The following is a 19,085-nucleotide window of genomic DNA, read 5'->3' on the forward strand; positions in this document are numbered from 1 at the left end:
TCTTTGAAATGACATATTTTGCAATATTATTATCTCCTTATCTGTATTGTAGAAGAATATTGTTAGCCCCTTATAAAATGCATCCTGTAAAATTACAGTACTCACAAGAAATGAGTTATGAAAGTACTAGATCTTTAAAATCTTTAAAACCACCCTGCTATAAACAGCTACTTAAAATTAACAACTTCATGTGTCAATGCGTTACTTACAGTTCTTACTATTGTTTCAATCTTTTTAGTTCTTTCTATTATTCTGGAAAAAAACAAGAAATACAGTACAGCAGACAACTAGCACAATCAACATCTTGACAGGATAGCTATAAAGAGTACTATAAATGAGTTTGAGAGAGTATGGAGGACCAAACCTGCCAAAATTAAAAATAAATATATAAATGTCAAAATTAATAAAGAAACAAATTGTACACCTGGGCTCCCGTCAGTGCATATTTCAATATATGCAATTGAATTGCTATGTTGAGATGACAGTGAACAATTTGCAGAAGAATGCAGCACAACGACCTAATGTAGAAAGTGCTCAATTGTTATTGTTGCTAGATAGTATGGATTTTACAAAGATGTTTGTTTTCAGGTGTCTCTACATTTTCTCATTCTACATTTCTCATGTTCTACTGTACAGCTAAATGAATACCATCTGATTATGTAGAGTGAGAACTGAAAAAGGTTCATTATATCCCAAAATTAAGTTTCACAGCATAAAGTTGTAGCTGGCTGATGTGTTCATCTACATTTTTAATGCCTAATTATTATCCCTAACAGAGTTTCTGACTTATATTGATCATTGGACAATAATAGCGAATAATCTGAACACTGGATACAAAACATTGTTTGGATTTCTAAAATTACAAGACTTCTAGTTTCAAAATATGACTATTATTGTGCATTTTTTTTTAAGGATTCTTTTATCAACCTTTCAAAATTGCTCTTTGTGTTTAGGTTTATTATTAATTCATAGCTTATTTTCATTATAGGAACAGGCAAAGATTTATTTCATGCTGAAAGGAAAGAAAAGAGACACAACATTTTGCTCGTAGAGCCTTCTTCGGATGTTTGTTTTTCCGTACTTTTATATGAACAGACAAACTACAGTTTTCAGATTATGATTAAGAACATCAGGTGCAGGAATGCATTTGTCCGTTTGATCCAGAGAGAATCTGATGTGCACACAATTATTGCAGGCAGTTAGATGCCAACAACAAACTGTTAGTGAAGCAGTGATGGGAAACTCAAATTGATAAGGTATGGTACAGCTAATGCTTTTCTAGGAATTGTCTTGAATTTGGATTCTCAGCATTATTCAATTATAACATTAGTTTTTTCTTGTCTCCTGATTATCTGTCCAGTCCATTTTCAGTAACCCCTTTGCTCAGTCAGGGTCATACTGATCTGGAACCTATTCCAGAAGGCATAGGGTGCTAACAGTATACAGCCTGCACTTGATACCTTTAAATTTAAATCTTTATCTTTAAAGGACAATTTAAAAATACCACTTAACCTAAACAACATGACTTTGGTGAAGGAAACTAGAGTACCTAATAAAAACCCATGCAGACGTGAGAACACATGCAATCTCCACATAAACAGAGCCAGGGTGTGAATCACAACCACAGCTCTGGAGTTGTAAGTGTGCTACCATACCACATGTCTTCTGACTAACTTAGTAAAAACATTCTTAGTATAAATGATGTACTGTAAATACTTAACAGGGACCTGCAATGCTATTTTTATATTTCGGAGTTAGAAGCAATCAAGCTCTCAAAATTGATTGCTTTTGCCTGGTGGGGCTTCACTCTGCTCAGTCAGGTTTACCATCAACATTTGCCCAACAAATCAGGTTTGTCAGAAGCCCTTGAACTGCAACTTAACCACATGTAATAGGACAGAGGTCGCCGTTAACCAGAAATCCAAGGGCGGTATTCAAGGCTCTCCAGCAGCTCACCGTCTTTGAGGTCCAGGAGCACCTCAGGGTCACTGGGATCGCTGCTGAAGTAGCCATAGCCCTCCTTATCCCAAAACAGTGCATCCTGGCATTCCTGCAGCACTTCTGCCCACTCCAGCCAGCTAGGTTTCAGACAGGCCTCATACAGATCCAACAGCCCCGCAATCACAAAGGCATAGTCATCCAGGAAACCCAAAATTGGGGAGGCTCTGAAAAGAAAACATAGAAACAATCTTTATTGAACTACTTGAGCACAGGCACCACTGCAAGTACATAACAAATACCAGAAAGAAACCACCTGCTACACGGCACTCAGCAATCAGGCTAAATGCTTGCTGCTTTTAACAGGTAATCAAACTACATTCATAATACAGAATTCAGGACTCCATTAAATAGGAAAACACTTGTGTTACCGAGTCAAAGGAGAAAAGAAAAAATAACTGTTTTACAAATGACAGCAACTCTATGGACCCCATATTATAGAAAACAAGATTGCATGTATTCTCAGTGGTTAAACTTATCAAGATATTAAAATAACTACTATATTTTACATATGAATGAAATTCTCTGAAAATGATAAAAAATAACATTATGTTTCTGAAAGCCAGACATCAGTACTCACACTCCCGAGTTACAGTCAGTGTTATATCTCTAAAAGCTGCACTTTTTGTCTATGGTTTCAAAGCCATATTTTGCATATTTATAGGTATTGGAAAGGGCGGTTTAAGCAAAGTTATTGTAAATGAAATGCTTTTTCTTCTTTTTAATAAAAGGACAACCTAGTCAGATAGATGCAACATTAAATGAAGTCTATTGATTAACAAGTTTCCTTTACAACCACCCCAACAGTAACAGAGGAATGGCCCCTAACAGTGTGAATGCATTCTGAGAGTAAACCCTGAGAGAAAACCCTTAGCATGTCTGTTATGTTTTCATTGATAGAGCATGTACAGTATGACTGAAAACTGGACTGAGAGTTTTCCACAGACTTGAAGGTGGGACAGACTTTGCTGAAGCATCCTGTAATAGTACTAAAGTGAGTCATAAGCAGGTTTAGCATAATTTAATATTAAAATAAATAATTATAGCATATAATGCATATGTTTGTTTGGAAATATTATACAATTTCAGAATTGCACATATTTAGGTTTTCAATGCAAACAATTACTGTAAATTAATCACAGTGCTGCTACAAGACAATGAGTTTAACAAGAAAAGCAAATACCTGAATCACTCCCGGAATCTTATATTTTGTATGTTCTGCTCTAATATGTCTTCTCTGATTATTTTTCTGAATACACTCGCCATATTACTTTAACTGTTCCACCATGCATTGTCAGAAAGCTGCTTCTTCCTGGAAAGGGTAACAGCACCACACGTATTAACTTAAGTCAACATGCTACATCTTTGTAATGTGAGATGAAACCAGAAACTGTAAGAAAATCCAAGTGACCACTGATGATCATCTAAACTCCACACAGAAGGCACCCCAGCCTGGAATCAAACTCTGGACCCAAGAGGTTTAAGGCAGCATTGTTAACCACTACACCATCTTGCCACCCATTTTGACTATTAGCTATCTTTCCATAGTTTGTTGTGGTCAGGAAGTTTCAGTCGTGATGGAAATGAAATCCTGAGTCCTACACTTTTGCTATCATCTACTGTTATTTATTCCTTTGGGTCCTTCGCCTGCATAGTGACACTTTCACATCAGAAGAGCCTCGCAGAGAGACAAGCACTTTCTGTATTACAGTAAGGAAACAGGAAGTTAATACCAAAAATGAAAACAGATCTTGCAAATTGCGTAAAATAAGATTTTGGAAACTGAGTGCTCAAAATGATGAATGCAATTGGAAATTATTGCTTCTTTAAAAACTGTCAATTAAAATTATCAGTGTTAATGAAAGGAGTAGGTGAGAAAAGAGATGATAAAAGGCTGCTAACATTGGAAGTGAACGGGCAAGTGAAGTGATACAGTATGTCATTCCCAACATCACAATCTAAAGCTCAGACACAGCTACAGGAAAGCAGAGCTGTTCTGCAAGTCTCTCCAACAGTGTCATCATTCCCAGCGTGCTGCTGAAGGGTGTTGTCACTTTCTCTCTTTATACCGTTAGATTGCAGCAGTCACTTCCTTCACAAGAAAAGTATGCAGTTCTGGCCCAGTTTAGAAACAGTCTCAAGAATGGATTTTCTTGTCAAAGCAAAGAACATATTACATTACATAATTCTACACTATGAGTGACAGTGCCAAACCTTTCATTAAGACAGTCTTGCCACACAAACCGTTGCAGATATCAAATCTATCACATCTAAAGTATGTTAGTCAGTGAGAATTGACGAGACTCAATGTGCATGGTTTCCTAGTACTATTCAACAGAACAAGTGCAACTATAGTGCTTTGTGATGTCCTTGAAACCTATTTCTGTCTGTGCAAACAATCCAGTAGCATATATAAATAAATACAGTGCTTACTACAATATCCCACTTCCCCCGGCTTAGCGTATTTTTCCCTTTTCACATGTTCAAACACTGGATTCGTCTACAAACTCATTGCTGTAAATCACGTCCATTAATGTTCACAGAATTCTCACCTTCAATTTCGAGGAATTAAACCATTTTATCAGCTCGCTGTCCCCGTACAGTGCTACTTTAACTTGGAAAACTGAATCTTCTTAAGATAAAAAGTAAAACAATTCCATTACATGTTTTCTCAATCACTAAATTTAGAATTCTAAGCAGTTATTTATTTTACTACTAGCAGATAATGAAGTATTAACATGGAAATGTTGTATGAAAAAAACAAGGAAAAACGCAACAATCTACTGTATCTGTTTTTGAAAGGACACCTTCGAAACAGTTTTCTGGATAAATAAATTAATGTGAAAAAAGGATGAAATGCAACACATCACTATCTTTTGACCCTATGCTAAAAGGTTAATAAGTCACACTTGGTCATTTGAAAATGCCATTTGTGCCAGCAATGCCCCAGGTCATAGTACAGAGTACACACTGGCCTTAACAGCCATTTAGACACAATAACGACACAGTATTGTTCCAGCATGACAACCACAGTTCCCTTGCTATCCAGCCTGCCATCTGCCAGTGTGAGCCGGCATTAGTAGAGAGTTACTGCATGCACAGCTCTTTCAGCATAATCAGTTTACATTTGGATCTCCAAGACTATTGTACTTAACATTGGCTTAAGAGTCATTTGCTCCTCCAAGAAACTGGGCCAAAAAGAAATACCTTACAGGCAATTTTAATGAGTGTCAACAATTTCAAAGCCTAAGTTTATTTCTGCAAACAGCTCACATCACTCTAATCTTGTCCATGTTGTGCCACTTCCTTCACGGATCTGTTTCACACAATCCCATCCAAACCAATTACATTGCACAACAAGTCAAATGAGTCACGAAACTGTGAAAATTGATTACATGCAACACAACTAGATCACTCCTGTGGAACTGCATGAAGCATATTACTGTACATTCAATATGAATACTGCATCACCCATTATATTAATCTGGATTGGGTTATGTGCACCCTGCTGGTTTAATAATAATAATAATAATTGCTTACACTTATATAGTGCTTTTCTTGACACTCCACTCAAAGCGTTTTACAGGTAATGGGGACTCCCCTCCACCACCACCAATGTGCAGCCCCACCTGGATGATGTGACGGCAGCCATAGTGCACCAGAATGCTCACCACACATCATCTATCAGAGGGGAGGGGAACAGAGTGTTGAAGCCAGTTCATAGATGGGGATTATTTGGAGGCCATGATTAGTAAGGGCCAATGGGATAATTTGGCCAGGACACCGGGTTTACACCCCTACTCTTTTCAAGAAATGCCCTGGGATTTTTAATGACCACAGAGCATCAGGACCTCAGTTTTACGTCTCATCCGAAGGATGGCGCCTGTTTACAGTATAGTGTCACTGTCACTATACTGAGGCAATAGGACCCACATGGACCGCAGGGTGAGCGTCCCCCCTAACACCTCTTCCAGCAGCAACCTTAGTTTTTCCCTGGAGGTCTCCCATCCAGGTACTGACCAGGCTCACACCTGCTTAGCTTCAGTGGGTTGCCAGATGTGAGTTTTACAGAGTGCGTGTTACAGACTACATGTGTTTTAAAGACTTGGAACTACTGAACTGATTCCAAATCTCAAGGCAGCTAAAGCTTTTAGAAATAAGATAGACTGGATGGAATACACAATATACTGTATAGCCTTGAAAGAATCATAATGAGCTAAGTGCTGAGTGATAATTGGGATAGAAGTCAAAGGAAACATTTTTTCTTGAAAACCAAGAACGATTTGGGAAAGAGCAGTAATGTGTTCTCATATAGTAAGTAACCCTCAATGCATGTTGGGAACACCTCCACTATTCAATAATGGCAGCAGCTGCAACTTAACACATGGAAAATGGCACAACTAGCAGTTCTCATGTGTTTCCAAATTCATTCACTTCCATATAATCATTAATCCTAATGACTGCTAATGTATGCAAATAACATTATGACATACCTCCAAAGGAGATGTACTGTATAGCAAAAAACTTTCCTTGAAATGCTGTGTTCAAAACATTACACAAATGACTCCAAAGGAGACCAAAACATTGAAAGTAGCAGTTTTATGGCACTTCAAATATAACTGCTGTGAACCTGCTTTAATTCTCTAGTATTTATTTTTCGTGTTACCTGCTACTGAAATGGTGAATAAAATCAACATTTTTTGTGCCATCTGGTCAGGATTAAAAATAACATGCAAGTCTAGCAAAATGCTTCACAAAATGTCTAACCCCTAACCCTAGGTGGGGTACTTCCAGAACATATACCAAGAACAATGCTTTACAACACTGTGGTCAAAAGTATACCTAAGTGACCCCAAAGTACTCCAGAACACTTAAAGTGGCAGTTTCATGGCATTTCAATGTATCTGATGTGAATCTGGTTAAATATTCCAGTATGTTTTTCATGCTACTCTCTGCTGGAATTTCGAATACAATCAAGATCTGTGCCATTTACAGGTCAGGATTATTAAAAAAAAACATGTTTACCCAAGCTTATCATTTTCCTTGGGTTTAAAATACAAAAATTAAGACAGCTTAGCATGTAGAGAGTGTGCTTTCAGGTGCGCGCTTAGCAACAATTGCAAAACTGGGCCAAATTAATTTTTAGAGGAAGCAAAAAAACAACACTGTTCCTGCATTTCAAATGCATCCTTGAGCGCAGAAAATGCATCATAAAATCTCTAGGTGTTGTTCAAACCCTAACCCTAACCCTAGCTCGGGCAGTTCTAGAACATATCTCAAAAACCTTGCCTTAAAAAGCTGTTTTCAAAAACTAACACAAACTTCTCCACAGTAGTCCAAAACATTGAAAGGAAAAGTTTTACAGTATTCTAAATGTAACTGCTGTGAATCTGCTTTCATTATCCAGTATTTCTTTTTTTCTTTGCGTTACCTGCTGCTGGAATAGCAATTGAATTCAACATGTTTTGTGCTGTCTGCAGGTCAGAATTACAAATAACACTCAAGTGTAGCTAAACTTATGTTTTCTCTCAGGTTAAAATGCAATAAGTAAGAGAATTGAGCATAAAGAAAATGTCTTTTCAAACTTTTGATTCTTGACCAGTTTTGATTGACAGGTGCGCACTTAGCAAAAACTGCAAAACTGGGCCAAATTAATTTTTAGAGGAAGCAAAAAAACAACACTGTTCCTGCATTTCAAATGGATCCTTGAGCGCAGCAAATGCATCCTAAAATCTCTAGGTGTTGTTCAAACCCTAACCCTAACCCTAGCTCGGGCACTTCCAGAACATATCTCAAAAACCTTGCCTTAAAAAGCTGTTTTCAAAAAGTAACACAAACGTCTCCACAGTAGTCCAAAACATTGAAAGTAAAAGTTTTACAGTATTCTAAACGTAACTGCTGTGAATCTGCTTTCATTTTCCAGTATTTCTTTTTTTGCGTTACCTGCTGCTAGAATAGCAAATGAATTCAACAAGAGGGGGATTTGTCTTGATAGCAAATCTCTGCTCCTAGCTTTAGACTAATTTATTATTGTCAGTTTTGTACTGCAGAACTTTAAATGGTGTCGTATTGCTTCCTGTTACAATACTCGCTACATGGGATGGTCATAATATTATTTTGTATCATTCATAAACATACAATAATAATATATAATTTCTAAAGGCAGTGGAATTTACAAAATCAAAGCTTCTGTAGCATTAGTTTTTCAGCATTTATTTCTAAAAACGCTCAATTTTTTCTTATTTTGAGAGTTTAAGTGGACACCTTTAAATTGGTGGATGTTCTGTGAATTGAGATGTAATACAGTATTATGGTAAGCTGTGTGAAAACATTTTCACATGTCACTCCCCAATGTTTTCTGAACCCAATTTAATTTTGTCTTCTGACAACCATGTATGAGACATACCTTCAGTTTTTGTTTGTTTCTACTTTAGCACAATATTTTACAGAAAAAATAATAAATAATCCAACATCAAATAATTTTAATTTTCCTTCACTCTAATATCACTGCCAGAACTATAATATGCATATTGTAAAGCATAAGTGCCTAAGGATACAAATGTATCTATTATAAAAGATGAGGAGGGAATGGTGGAAGATTTCAATGATAACTTTACTCAGGTGTTAACAAGGGAGGACATTTATATAACAAACCACAGGTAAAAAGAAAATCCCACTCAGCTCTAAATAATTTCACCATATCAGAGGGCAGTGTGTTAAAGCAACCTGGAGAATTTCAAACAAATTGCCTGGACCAGATGGTATTTACTCAAGTGTGTTCAAGGAAATGGAGAAGTTATTAAGTTATTTATGAACCACTCACAGGCATATTTCATATGGCTCTTATTTCCAAAAATGGATCTACTGATAGGAAGTAAGGCAATGCACATTCATAAAATGGGGGGCAAAACACTTCTAGGAAATTATAGAACAAACAGCCTTCCCTCAATTACATCTAAAATTATGTAAAAATCATAAGATCAAAATCAGAAGAGCTCAATGAAAACTGAACTCTAGGAGATTGTAGGAACGGAATTAGAAGAGGTCAGTCTAGTCCAACTAATCTACTTGATTTCTTTGCACACTAAACAATGTCAGGAACAAATTATATTTGTACTCTCAGAAAGCTTTTCATAAAAAAAAAAGAAAAACTATTAGGGTGATTAGAAACTTATCGGTTTAGAAACTTTTAGGGCCAATCCTCTTCCTAATCTGTGTCATTGTTCTAATGGGTAACACATTTAAAAAGTTACAAAAATAAGCAATACTGCAATTCTTTAAAAACAGAACAAGTAATATAAAAGGACATAAATATAACTGAAGATTTGGCACATATGTTAAATGAAATTTAATGTGCAAAAGTACAAGGCAATACAGAAAGGAATCAAGAAATTAAATTTAGTTTAGACTCGCCATATTTTTCAACAAGACAGTGTGGGGAACTAATACAATTATCACAAAATACATGGATATGTTTTAATATGTAGAACATAAATATAGGAAGGTCATATTTTACAATGTATTTGTAAAGCAAAGTCATATTATTAAATGCATTGGTTAGACCTCACTCAGAATATTGCAGTTTCAGTTAGGGAAAACTGTGGCATACATAAATGTGACATTCATATTTTATCAACTTTACTTATGATAAGCATGACTGTTTTCAGTGTAGTGGTGTTTAGGCTATAGTATATTACATGTTTTTAATTTTTTCAGAAGAACACATTATCCATCCTTTCAATTTTTTCACCCGCCTTATCCAATATAGGATCACAGGGGAGTTGTAGCCTATCATGGCAAGTAAAAAGGCACCAGGCAGGATATACCTTGGATGAGACACCAGTCCATCACAGGGCACAGACACAAACACACACATTCTCATACCACAACCTATTTTCCCAAAAGTCAACTAGCCTACCAGTATGTCTTTGGAGGAAACTGGTGCATCCAGAGGAAACCCATGTGAACATTGGGAGAACATGTAAACTCCATGCAAAAACATGCCAGGAGTTGAACCTGGGGTCCTAGCTCGCAATGCTTATCACTGTTCCACCACCCCATCTACTTCTAAAACTAGAAAAATATGTAAAAAATTAGAGGAATATAAATTTGAAATTAGTGCATTTCATCTGAAGGCTGGCAAGAAAGCAGAAAATACTTTCTCTTGCAGGCACAAACTCAGCAGTACAGATCTAAAATCAGCACAGAAATATGTAGACTTCCTTATAAATTAATCATCTTCAATCATTCTGTTGCCTCCAAATGATTAAAACTTAAAAAATGAGTTCCAGCAGTGGGATAAAGCAAATTAAAAGAACATCTGATAGATTTCAATTTCAAAAACAGCACATTGAGAGCCAGAAATTCCTTCTCAGATGAAAGTCTTCAGTTAGAAGTAAAGCTTTTTTTCAAAAGAATCTAATTTTTAATTCTAGAACAAGTACTTTCTTGACCCTCAGAAGTGGATAAAGGCATTACAAGTTTTGGCAATAAAATAAAAAAAAACTAAAAGCAATATTCTACTGCTTTGGGGGTATATAAATTAATTATGACTGTTTTCAGAGGTATATTCAATTTCTTTCTTGACTGGCTGTTTTAATTCTGCTGCTGCCTGAAACAAAGCAATTGGAAACAGCTAGGCAACAGGTTCTGTAAAATGGAGTCAAATTAGAGGAATGTTTACCCAAAATATGGCTTAAATTTATGTCAGGCAAGATGAAAAGAGAAAGGTTAGATTACCAGAAACACAAGACATTTCTGTAATGCAGCCTACAGTAGAAATGACAATGAGAGTTCTAATAAGCAGTGCTTTCTTGCATCTTACAGACTAAGCTCCCCTAATAGAAACAGCTGTTTAATGAAGGATCTGACTGAACTTCTGTCTGGTCCAAACAGTAATCAATGTGTATCACTTTCACATCTGCTTTGACTCAGCTACATACATCTACTTTGAAAGTATTGCAAAAGCCATCAAGTTATTATTTTTATTATTATGTACAGTTTAATTCTATTCTAGCCCACAACCCTTATATTGTGTATTTAAGGCTGTTAAGGTTTTTTGGGTAAAGGCTATTATTTTTAATCATGTTTTTCCTTGTCTTAAGAAGTGGAGAAAATGTATAGGCTTTGTGTTCTTGTGTTACTGTTGTTTTGATTTTGATAAATCAGACAGACAAGAACAGCATTAAAATTAGAAAATATTACTGGTTCATAGGCCAGGGAAGGTGTCTGAAGCAGTTAAGATATAAAACATGGCTGTGTTTGTAGCTTTTCCGGCAAAACATTTCTAAACAGTGATCAGCAATCATGTTGTTTGATCGTCTCCTCATTGAACTTTTCTGTTCCAACTCGTGCTGTTTCAGATACTGACTGATGCAGCCAATGAGCACTGTCAGGAGAGCTCAGGCCCACTGTCAGTCTGCCATAAACTCATGTCACATTAGATAAGCCAGGGAGTCAAAACCCGTGTGTCACATATCAGCAATGTACCTGTAGGCTCTCGGCCTCTTATAATTCAGTTTAGAAAAATGTTTTTTTTTTCATTTGACCCCGTTTACCTCTGGAAACATTTCCAGAAATGTCAATCCTGACTTATGCAGGGTGCTGAAATTGAAGTCATTCGCACTCCCTCGTACCAAAGCTAGGTAGGTGGCAGAGTCTCAGAATACATTCCCTCAGTCTGCTCTCAGAATTCTCCTAAACTTCAAGATTCCTTCTGTCAACAACCAACAGCAGCAATACAATGACAATGTAAGACAGTCCAGTTGAAGGAATGGCTTTCAGCCTGCCTGGGCATATTCACTCTGACAGTAGACTAATCTGTAGGCACTCAAAATTGGAACCAAAATTCCCATATTAAGACAGAAATGTTTGGGCATTCTGTCAATACATGAGTCACCCTTCCTCTGGGCAGGCTGGCTAAAGATCCTAGAGACGTCTATGCTAATGCTGCTAATGCAGCATCCAGTTTGCTCTTTAGACCCTCAGTCATCGTGTATGTTTCATGCATTCTCTGTATTCCTTAAGGATGTTGCGAGGTTAAACAGGGTGATGACCTCTTATCACACCAGATGAAGGTGCATAATAAGCAGAATCTTTTCCAGAAAGTATATTTCAAAATATGACATTATATATTATTTATCTACAGTCTTTTCTCCACTTCTGACTATCATGGCTCTAGTGACCTATTTTAAATTTTAAATAGCTATAAAACCCACATGAACACAGACTCTTGAGGAGTGAAGTCACCCATCCCAGATCCAAACTGCAGTTGGATCACTAACAAATCCACTTTCCAACACAGTGTCCATTACAGTGCATATACTGTAAGTTATTGAAGTCAAAGACACTTCAAGTTTGATATTACCACCCAACATGCTGACAAAAAGCTTCAGCTTTTTAAAAATGTCTCCTTTGAATCTGAATGAGAGCCATCCTTCTTGGTATAAGGATTTAAAAAGTGCTGAAGTACTGCATTTTAAAAAGGCAGAGGAAGAGGGTACCAAAGTGATGTTTACTACAAAGTCAGTAATGTAAGAAGCTGCATAATGGAAGCGTAAACCAATATATAAAAACATATACAACTCTGAGGCTGTGGCAATGCTAACTTGAGGGCATGAACCTGAAGACTCTAACAATATGAACACGCTGCTCAAAAATTACAGGCAAGATTCAGAATCTATAAGTATTACAATCATGGTTACACAGTGCCCTCCTTATTTATTCATACCCCCGATTAAATGTTAATATTGTATAAACAGAAAGAAACATAATATAATCAAAAGATTTACAGATCAGATAATGTTTTGCTTTAATCTTAGTAGTTTTACTCAGAGCTAAAAAAGTTGTATTTTTCATAAATAGTTAAGTGTATTAAACACAAGAGTCACATTTATTCACATTCCTGTAGTTAGCATTTTGTAAATCCTCCTCTGGCATAGAATACATTGAAAACATGCCTCCTGTAGTGTGCTGAGGTACAGGCACTCTTGTGGGGAGATTTGTGACCATTCCTCCTGGCATTATTGGTCTAGGTCCTTCAGAACCTTTGATTTCTGTTTGTGATCTGCCTTCTTGAGTTCAAACCAGAAAAATTCAGCTGAGGTCGAGAGACTGAGATGGCCAGTCAAGAACATTTATTTTGTGTACAGTTAACCATTTCCTTGTCAATTTGGATCAATTTCATGCCAGAATATCCATTTCAGCCATGCTTGAACTTCTTTGCAGAGGGAAGCTCTTGTTTGGCCAAAATGTATCGGTATGTGTTGAATATTTTACTATGAATACGTCATGAATAAATCAGGAGGGCACCATAAATGACAACAACTCACTAATAGTGAGGTTCTACTAGCCACCAAACTCCGATGCTAATTAAAAATCTTCTCAAACAGACCAATCAGAAATTTCAAAAACAGTAAAAATGGAACTTGTTAGCATTCCTCACACTGTCTGGGAACAGTAAACTGAAAGCTGTGCAGCTGAAATTAATTTTGTCATCTTGTCAATGGTTGATCAGCTCAACACCTGTAGGGAGGTAAAATGTATGGATTTTTTATCTCAAAAGCTCCCCAATTTGAATGCACAATTCCATCATAAAATTGAGTTTCTGTTACATCTTATTATACCACTTCCAAGTTCTAAAAACCTCTGTGTTAAAAGGGAAATAAGAGAATTGTACAGCTCTACACAATTACTTTATCAAAGTAACATCACTCTCTTAGACCTTTTTACATTGTACAAGAAGGGCATAATTTTAGAATAATTAAGTTGTCTATTCTACTAATAGCAGCACTAACTGCAGCAATTGTGGACACAAACACATGAGAAAAAAGTGTGTTCAAATAGATTTACTGTTATAAATACTGTACATCAAAACCACTGACTTTTGTTGATTTGTTTCTAAAAGTTATACTTAGTTGTAATGAATCCCATTTTATTCAGTGGCACTCAGTTGAATTCCAAGAATGTAATGATGCTCCATGCTGAACTTCATTTCTAAGTCAACTGTTATCGCGAAAATTGGAAATCCATCCTAACAATGACTTAATTGAGTTTTGTGCTACAATGAGCTACTAAGCCTATTTCTGCTAAGAAAACTTGCACCATAATTAGGAAAGGCATTTTATGCCAATTAAAAGGTGCCTATGTAAACTGAATGTCATTCTACAAAAATAACAAAGGACTGAAAATGTTAAATAAAAGTGAATAATACTCCAGCGGTCATCCACTTCAGCCTGGGTAAATCTTGCCCATCTGGAAAACTTTAAGTTCAATAGTTTGTCTCAATACAGATCAAGCTGGTGTCTCACTTACGTCTGCTCTACCTCTGAGCCTTCCCCTTTGTAGCACGACCGCAGAATCCTCCTGTCAACTGGGTTCCACAGGTGGTCCTTTAGGAACTGTGCTGATTGTTCCGCTCGCTCCACAAATGCCTTCTCTCCCAGAACTGCCCCCACCCGGGCAAAACCTGAGATCATCAGGCCTGAAACAAAAGCACAGCAGCAACAACATGAACCAGTTATCCCGAATACCACAATTTCTTCTAAACCTACAGTATACAGTATAAAGAGTAACAATATTGGTTCCAAAAGTGAAACATTTAGATAGCCTTAACACCAGTGAAACATTAGTACAGTGCAGCATATAGTGTTGGGCTCTTTTCTTCAGGCCCCAGAATTTAAGGCAGTCTTAGGCCATAGCCAACCCAGGGCTTCTCCCAGTGGAGAATGATGATGATAACAAGAAAATGTGAGTTGCCTTAAACCAGTTATAGATTGGTTGCTAACGCCTGTGCAGAATCAGGATACACCCTGGATGGGATGCCAGTCCTTTGCTGTGCACACACAGGCACAGACACACACTATCACAGGGCCCATTTTCCCTTTAGCCAATTAACCTGCCATTATGTCTATGAACTGTGGGATGAAACCAGAGCACCAGGAGGAAACCCACATGAACACAGGGACTACACAGAAACTCCACACAGACAGCATCCCAGAAACTGAACCAAGGCCCAAGAACTACCAACCAGTGCATCATCATGCTGCCGTGACTCAATAATGCCTCAATATAAATGATAAAATCTTTAGGCTTGCCAGTTTAAATAATTACATTTGATAACAGAGCTTGACAATCCCAATTTCACACAGAAGAGTATTTCACAGACAACATGCATAGGAGGAGAAGTCACAGCTCACAGTCTCGTTGATAGGATGGACAATTAATGAGAACGGAGAGTGCAGCTATGGGTGCAATTTGTCAGCAGGTCAGAAATATAAGTGTGATAAATTCCCCTTAGACCAAGAGTCAAGAAGACCATCTGAAGTCTATACTGTATGCTGTCAACATGCTGAGCATAGGGCTCAATAATTAAATACTGTAAGCCCAGAGTTTTCTCAGAATATTGGTAGAAATGCTTGAACTGTATGATTTTCACAGATAATGTAGAATAAAACTATAAACACTGTGTATTTGCATCCAAAGTTTAGTATCTGCTAGACACTTAAGCAGACAATTTCATTTCAGGTTTTGCTTGCAACTATATCTGTATATCATCAGGTAAATTTAAAATTCACACAATGGCATTACAAAATTTTGATAATCATGAGCTAATTAATAGCAAATTAAAGTAATTAAATGAAACTTGGAGTTGCTTGGACATACATCATCAATAACAAAGACACATGAAAACTTCCACCTTCACAGACAGAAAGACTTTACTCTTCCTTAAATCCGATTCCCAGTAAGTACTGTCTTGATCACCAGCAGGATGTATGATATGAAAGGATTTCATTCTAGTCAACACCTTTCTGTATCTACTTCACGGAGCTTTATAATTAAGCTTATCATTGAAACTACTTATTATTACTATAAAAGCATATTTTACACAAATCATTCTATATTTACATTACAATGTGTGTGTGACAGAAAACAAAACACTCAAGGTACTGCAGTATAGTTACAGATAATGTCAGATAGTTTTTAACTTATGTCTTAGTCCTGTGTTTTTTCAGACTGAAAAAGCGGAAAACAGACTTTTAAAGCTTTTTCTTTCTTTTATGCTTAAATTTTGTACACTTGGAAAATAGAAAATGACAATTACATAATATCTTCTTTTCATGTCTGCCACGTCACATACTTTAAAGAGTACTTAGCTATACCTGAGAATTTCTTTGCCCTCAGCAAGTCTTCTCTCAGAGCATTGGAAATTCCTTCTTTTCTTAAAGTTTTTTGTGAATCATGAGTAACAGTTTATTTTCCAAAGGTTTAACAGATATAATAATCCTTACTGCTACACACGAAAACTGGAACTAAAGTGACATTTTTAAAGAGGTTAAACTGTTTTATTTTGGGCAAAAAACAACTATCCAGTTAGACCTCAGGTACGCCTCAGAAGACTCAATTAATGGCACCAGGTACTGTATCTCAAGACCTCACTCAAGCTTTTCTCTTATCTGCAGGAGTGGATCAGACATTACTAAAACATACTGTCAAAACAGTAATTAATGGAAAATTCAAAATCAGAATTTTTACCTGCGGTCATAATTTGATTAAGAGTAAATAGCTATGTCACAAATGTCAACAGCGTACATTAGAATCAGCTAAGTAAAACAAAATTCCTTCCTGTTCTGTTCATCAGGATTGCTATTTCTTTGCACTCTGTGAATGTTGTAAAACATTATACAAAAGTCTCAAATGCCACTTGAATGGGGAGCTGTCAGCATGCATCAACTGCAAAGGAATAAGGTTAATTCCACGATGAAAAATAGAAAGGAGAAATGATGTTTCAGCTGCTGAGCCTTTTTCATGTGTGAGGGAGAGTGTAAAATGGAAGAAGTACATAGTACAAGTCAATAAAGGACACAGTAGGTGAGAATGGTATGAAACAGGTGAGAAAGAGTATGTACAGGAAGGGGATCAGGGGGAGAGAGGTGTAAAAAGACAAAATCTGTAAATGTAGAGGATTTAAAAAGAAATTAGTCTATTGTTGAGCGAAGGGGGAAGGTGAGAATCATGTTTCAAGATAATTTCTGAGTATGCTTTTTTCTTGAATAGATATCCTGAAAGCTCTATAAAAGGATGCAGACAGAGAGGTCAGTAAAATTATGTCCAGGAGAAATTAAATAGGGAACTAACAATCTTAGAGAGACCATTGATCCTCACTGATTTGTTCCCTGAGCTGGTCAGGCAGTCTTGCTGACAGTCTGAAAAATCCAGGACCAGTAACCCTGTGAAGGCTCAAAAAGAGATGAAGGCAGACAGAGATGGCTGAAGCTGCATAATAAATGGAGACTGGCAGAGAATGCTGAAACCTCTATGATAATAATAATAAACTTTATTTAATATAACGCCTTTAAAGGTGGCTTCTCAAAGAGCTTTACAGAATGACAACAACAATAAAAGAATACACAAGATAAAACACAATTACAATACACAGAGGAGACTGTGAATTGTGCTACTAAGAAGAGGGGTAAAGAATGGAACCAGTTAAGTAAAGGCTCTTCTAAAGAAGAAGGTACTGAGTCTGGATTTGGAGAAGTTTAGAGAAGGTGACTCTCTGATATCCTTGGAGAGAGTTCCAGAGTTTGGGGGCATAACAGGAGACATTGTCACCCATAGAATGTAGACACATTTGGGGGATAGCATTAGAAGAGCGAAGGTTGTGAGGTGGGGAGTAGGGGAATAATAGTTCAGACAGGTACTGAGGTGCCAAGCCATGCAGAGCCTTATAGGTGAGCATGAGGATTTTAAAGTCCACACAGAATTTGACAGGAAGCCAGTGCAAGGACTCCAGGATAGGAGTAATGTGAACACTTGCACTAAACCTGGTCAGGATTCTGACTGCCAAATTTTGGACATACTGCAATTTGTTAAATGTAGATTTAGATACCCCAGTGAGTAGAGCATTACAGTAGTCAACTTGGGAAAACACAAATGTGTTGATCAGCTTTTCAGCCACATTTAGTGATAACATAGGGCATAGTCTAGCTATATTTCTGAGTTGGAAAAAAGATGTTTTGACAATATGCTGCACATGTTGGTCGAATGTTAAGCCAGAATCGTATATCACCCCAAGGGTTTTCCATTTAGACTGAAGCTCAAGTACAGAACCATCTACAGATAGAGTTACAGGATTGGCTTTACAAAGTTGATGGGGATGCCAATAAGCATGACTTCAGTCTTGTCACAGTTAAGATTAAGGACATTTTGAGTTTTTATGTCAGAGCTGCAATTAGATAGAATAGAGACAGCCACATCAGTGTCAGGTTTGGTATGGATGTATATTTGAGTATCATCAGAGTAGAAATGATAGTTGAGGCCATGTGATCTTAATACCTGACCAAATGGAAACATGTAAATGCTGAAGAGCAAGGGGCCTAGTATTGAGCCCTGAGGAACACCAGACTTAACAAGACCAATTTTAGACCTATACCCATTAAGAGAGACAAAGTGACAGTGATCAGTGAGGTAAGACTTGAACCATTTGAGAACTGTGTCAGAAAATCCAAACACAGTCTCAAGATGAGAAAGTAAGATGTCATGGTCAACAGTGTCAAAAGCAGCACCGAGATCAAGAAGGATGAGTATAGAGAGAGAACCAGAATCCGAAGCTATTAGAAGATCGTTAGTGACTTTGACCAGGGCAGTTTCTATGCTGTGAAGTTGACGGAAGCTAGATTGGAGGGGTTGGAAAAGGTTATTTGTCATGAGGTAGTTATGTAATCGAAATGTGACAGCGCGTTCTAGAATTTATGCAAGAAAGGCTAAGTTGGAGATGGGGCGAAAATTGTTAAGATTGTCGAGAGCCATGTTAGGCTTTTTTGGCATGGGGGTAATGGCAGCAGTTTTGAGGACCGTTGGTACAACGCCAAAATGATTCATTTATAATATTGAGGACAATGGGACAGAGAGAAGAGAAACAGCACGGACATAAAGTGGTGGGAATCGTGGGGATGGGATCTAAAATAGATGTGGTGGGTTTCATGTGTGTAACTAGTTTATTGAGGGATGCTGAGTCAAGAAGAGGGAAGTTGGAGAGAAGGGAACCAGAAAAGTTGAATAAGGAGGGAGGAGGTATGGAAATTATA

At 37.1% G+C, this 19,085-nt stretch overlaps 1 protein-coding gene across 3 annotated transcripts in view; it reads right to left on the bottom strand.

The window, feature by feature from the left end:
• Nucleotides 1-19,085, bottom strand: part of spata20 (spermatogenesis associated 20) — a 127,524-nt gene that overhangs the window by 75,305 nt on the left and 33,134 nt on the right. For all 3 annotated transcript variants that reach the window (XM_088927831.1, XM_088927830.1, XM_088927832.1), the window contains 2 exons: nt 14,311-14,479; nt 1,957-2,165 (listed from right to left, as the gene is read on the bottom strand). In XM_088927831.1, the coding sequence (XP_088783957.1) occupies nt 1,957-2,165; nt 14,311-14,479 (378 nt within the window). The remainder of the gene's footprint in view (nt 1-1,956; nt 2,166-14,310; nt 14,480-19,085) is intronic.

The sequence above is a fragment of the Atractosteus spatula genome, chromosome 11 (genome assembly GCF_055471065.1).
Source record: "Atractosteus spatula isolate fAtrSpa1 chromosome 11, fAtrSpa1.hap1, whole genome shotgun sequence".
NCBI lineage: Eukaryota > Metazoa > Chordata > Actinopteri > Semionotiformes > Lepisosteidae > Atractosteus > Atractosteus spatula.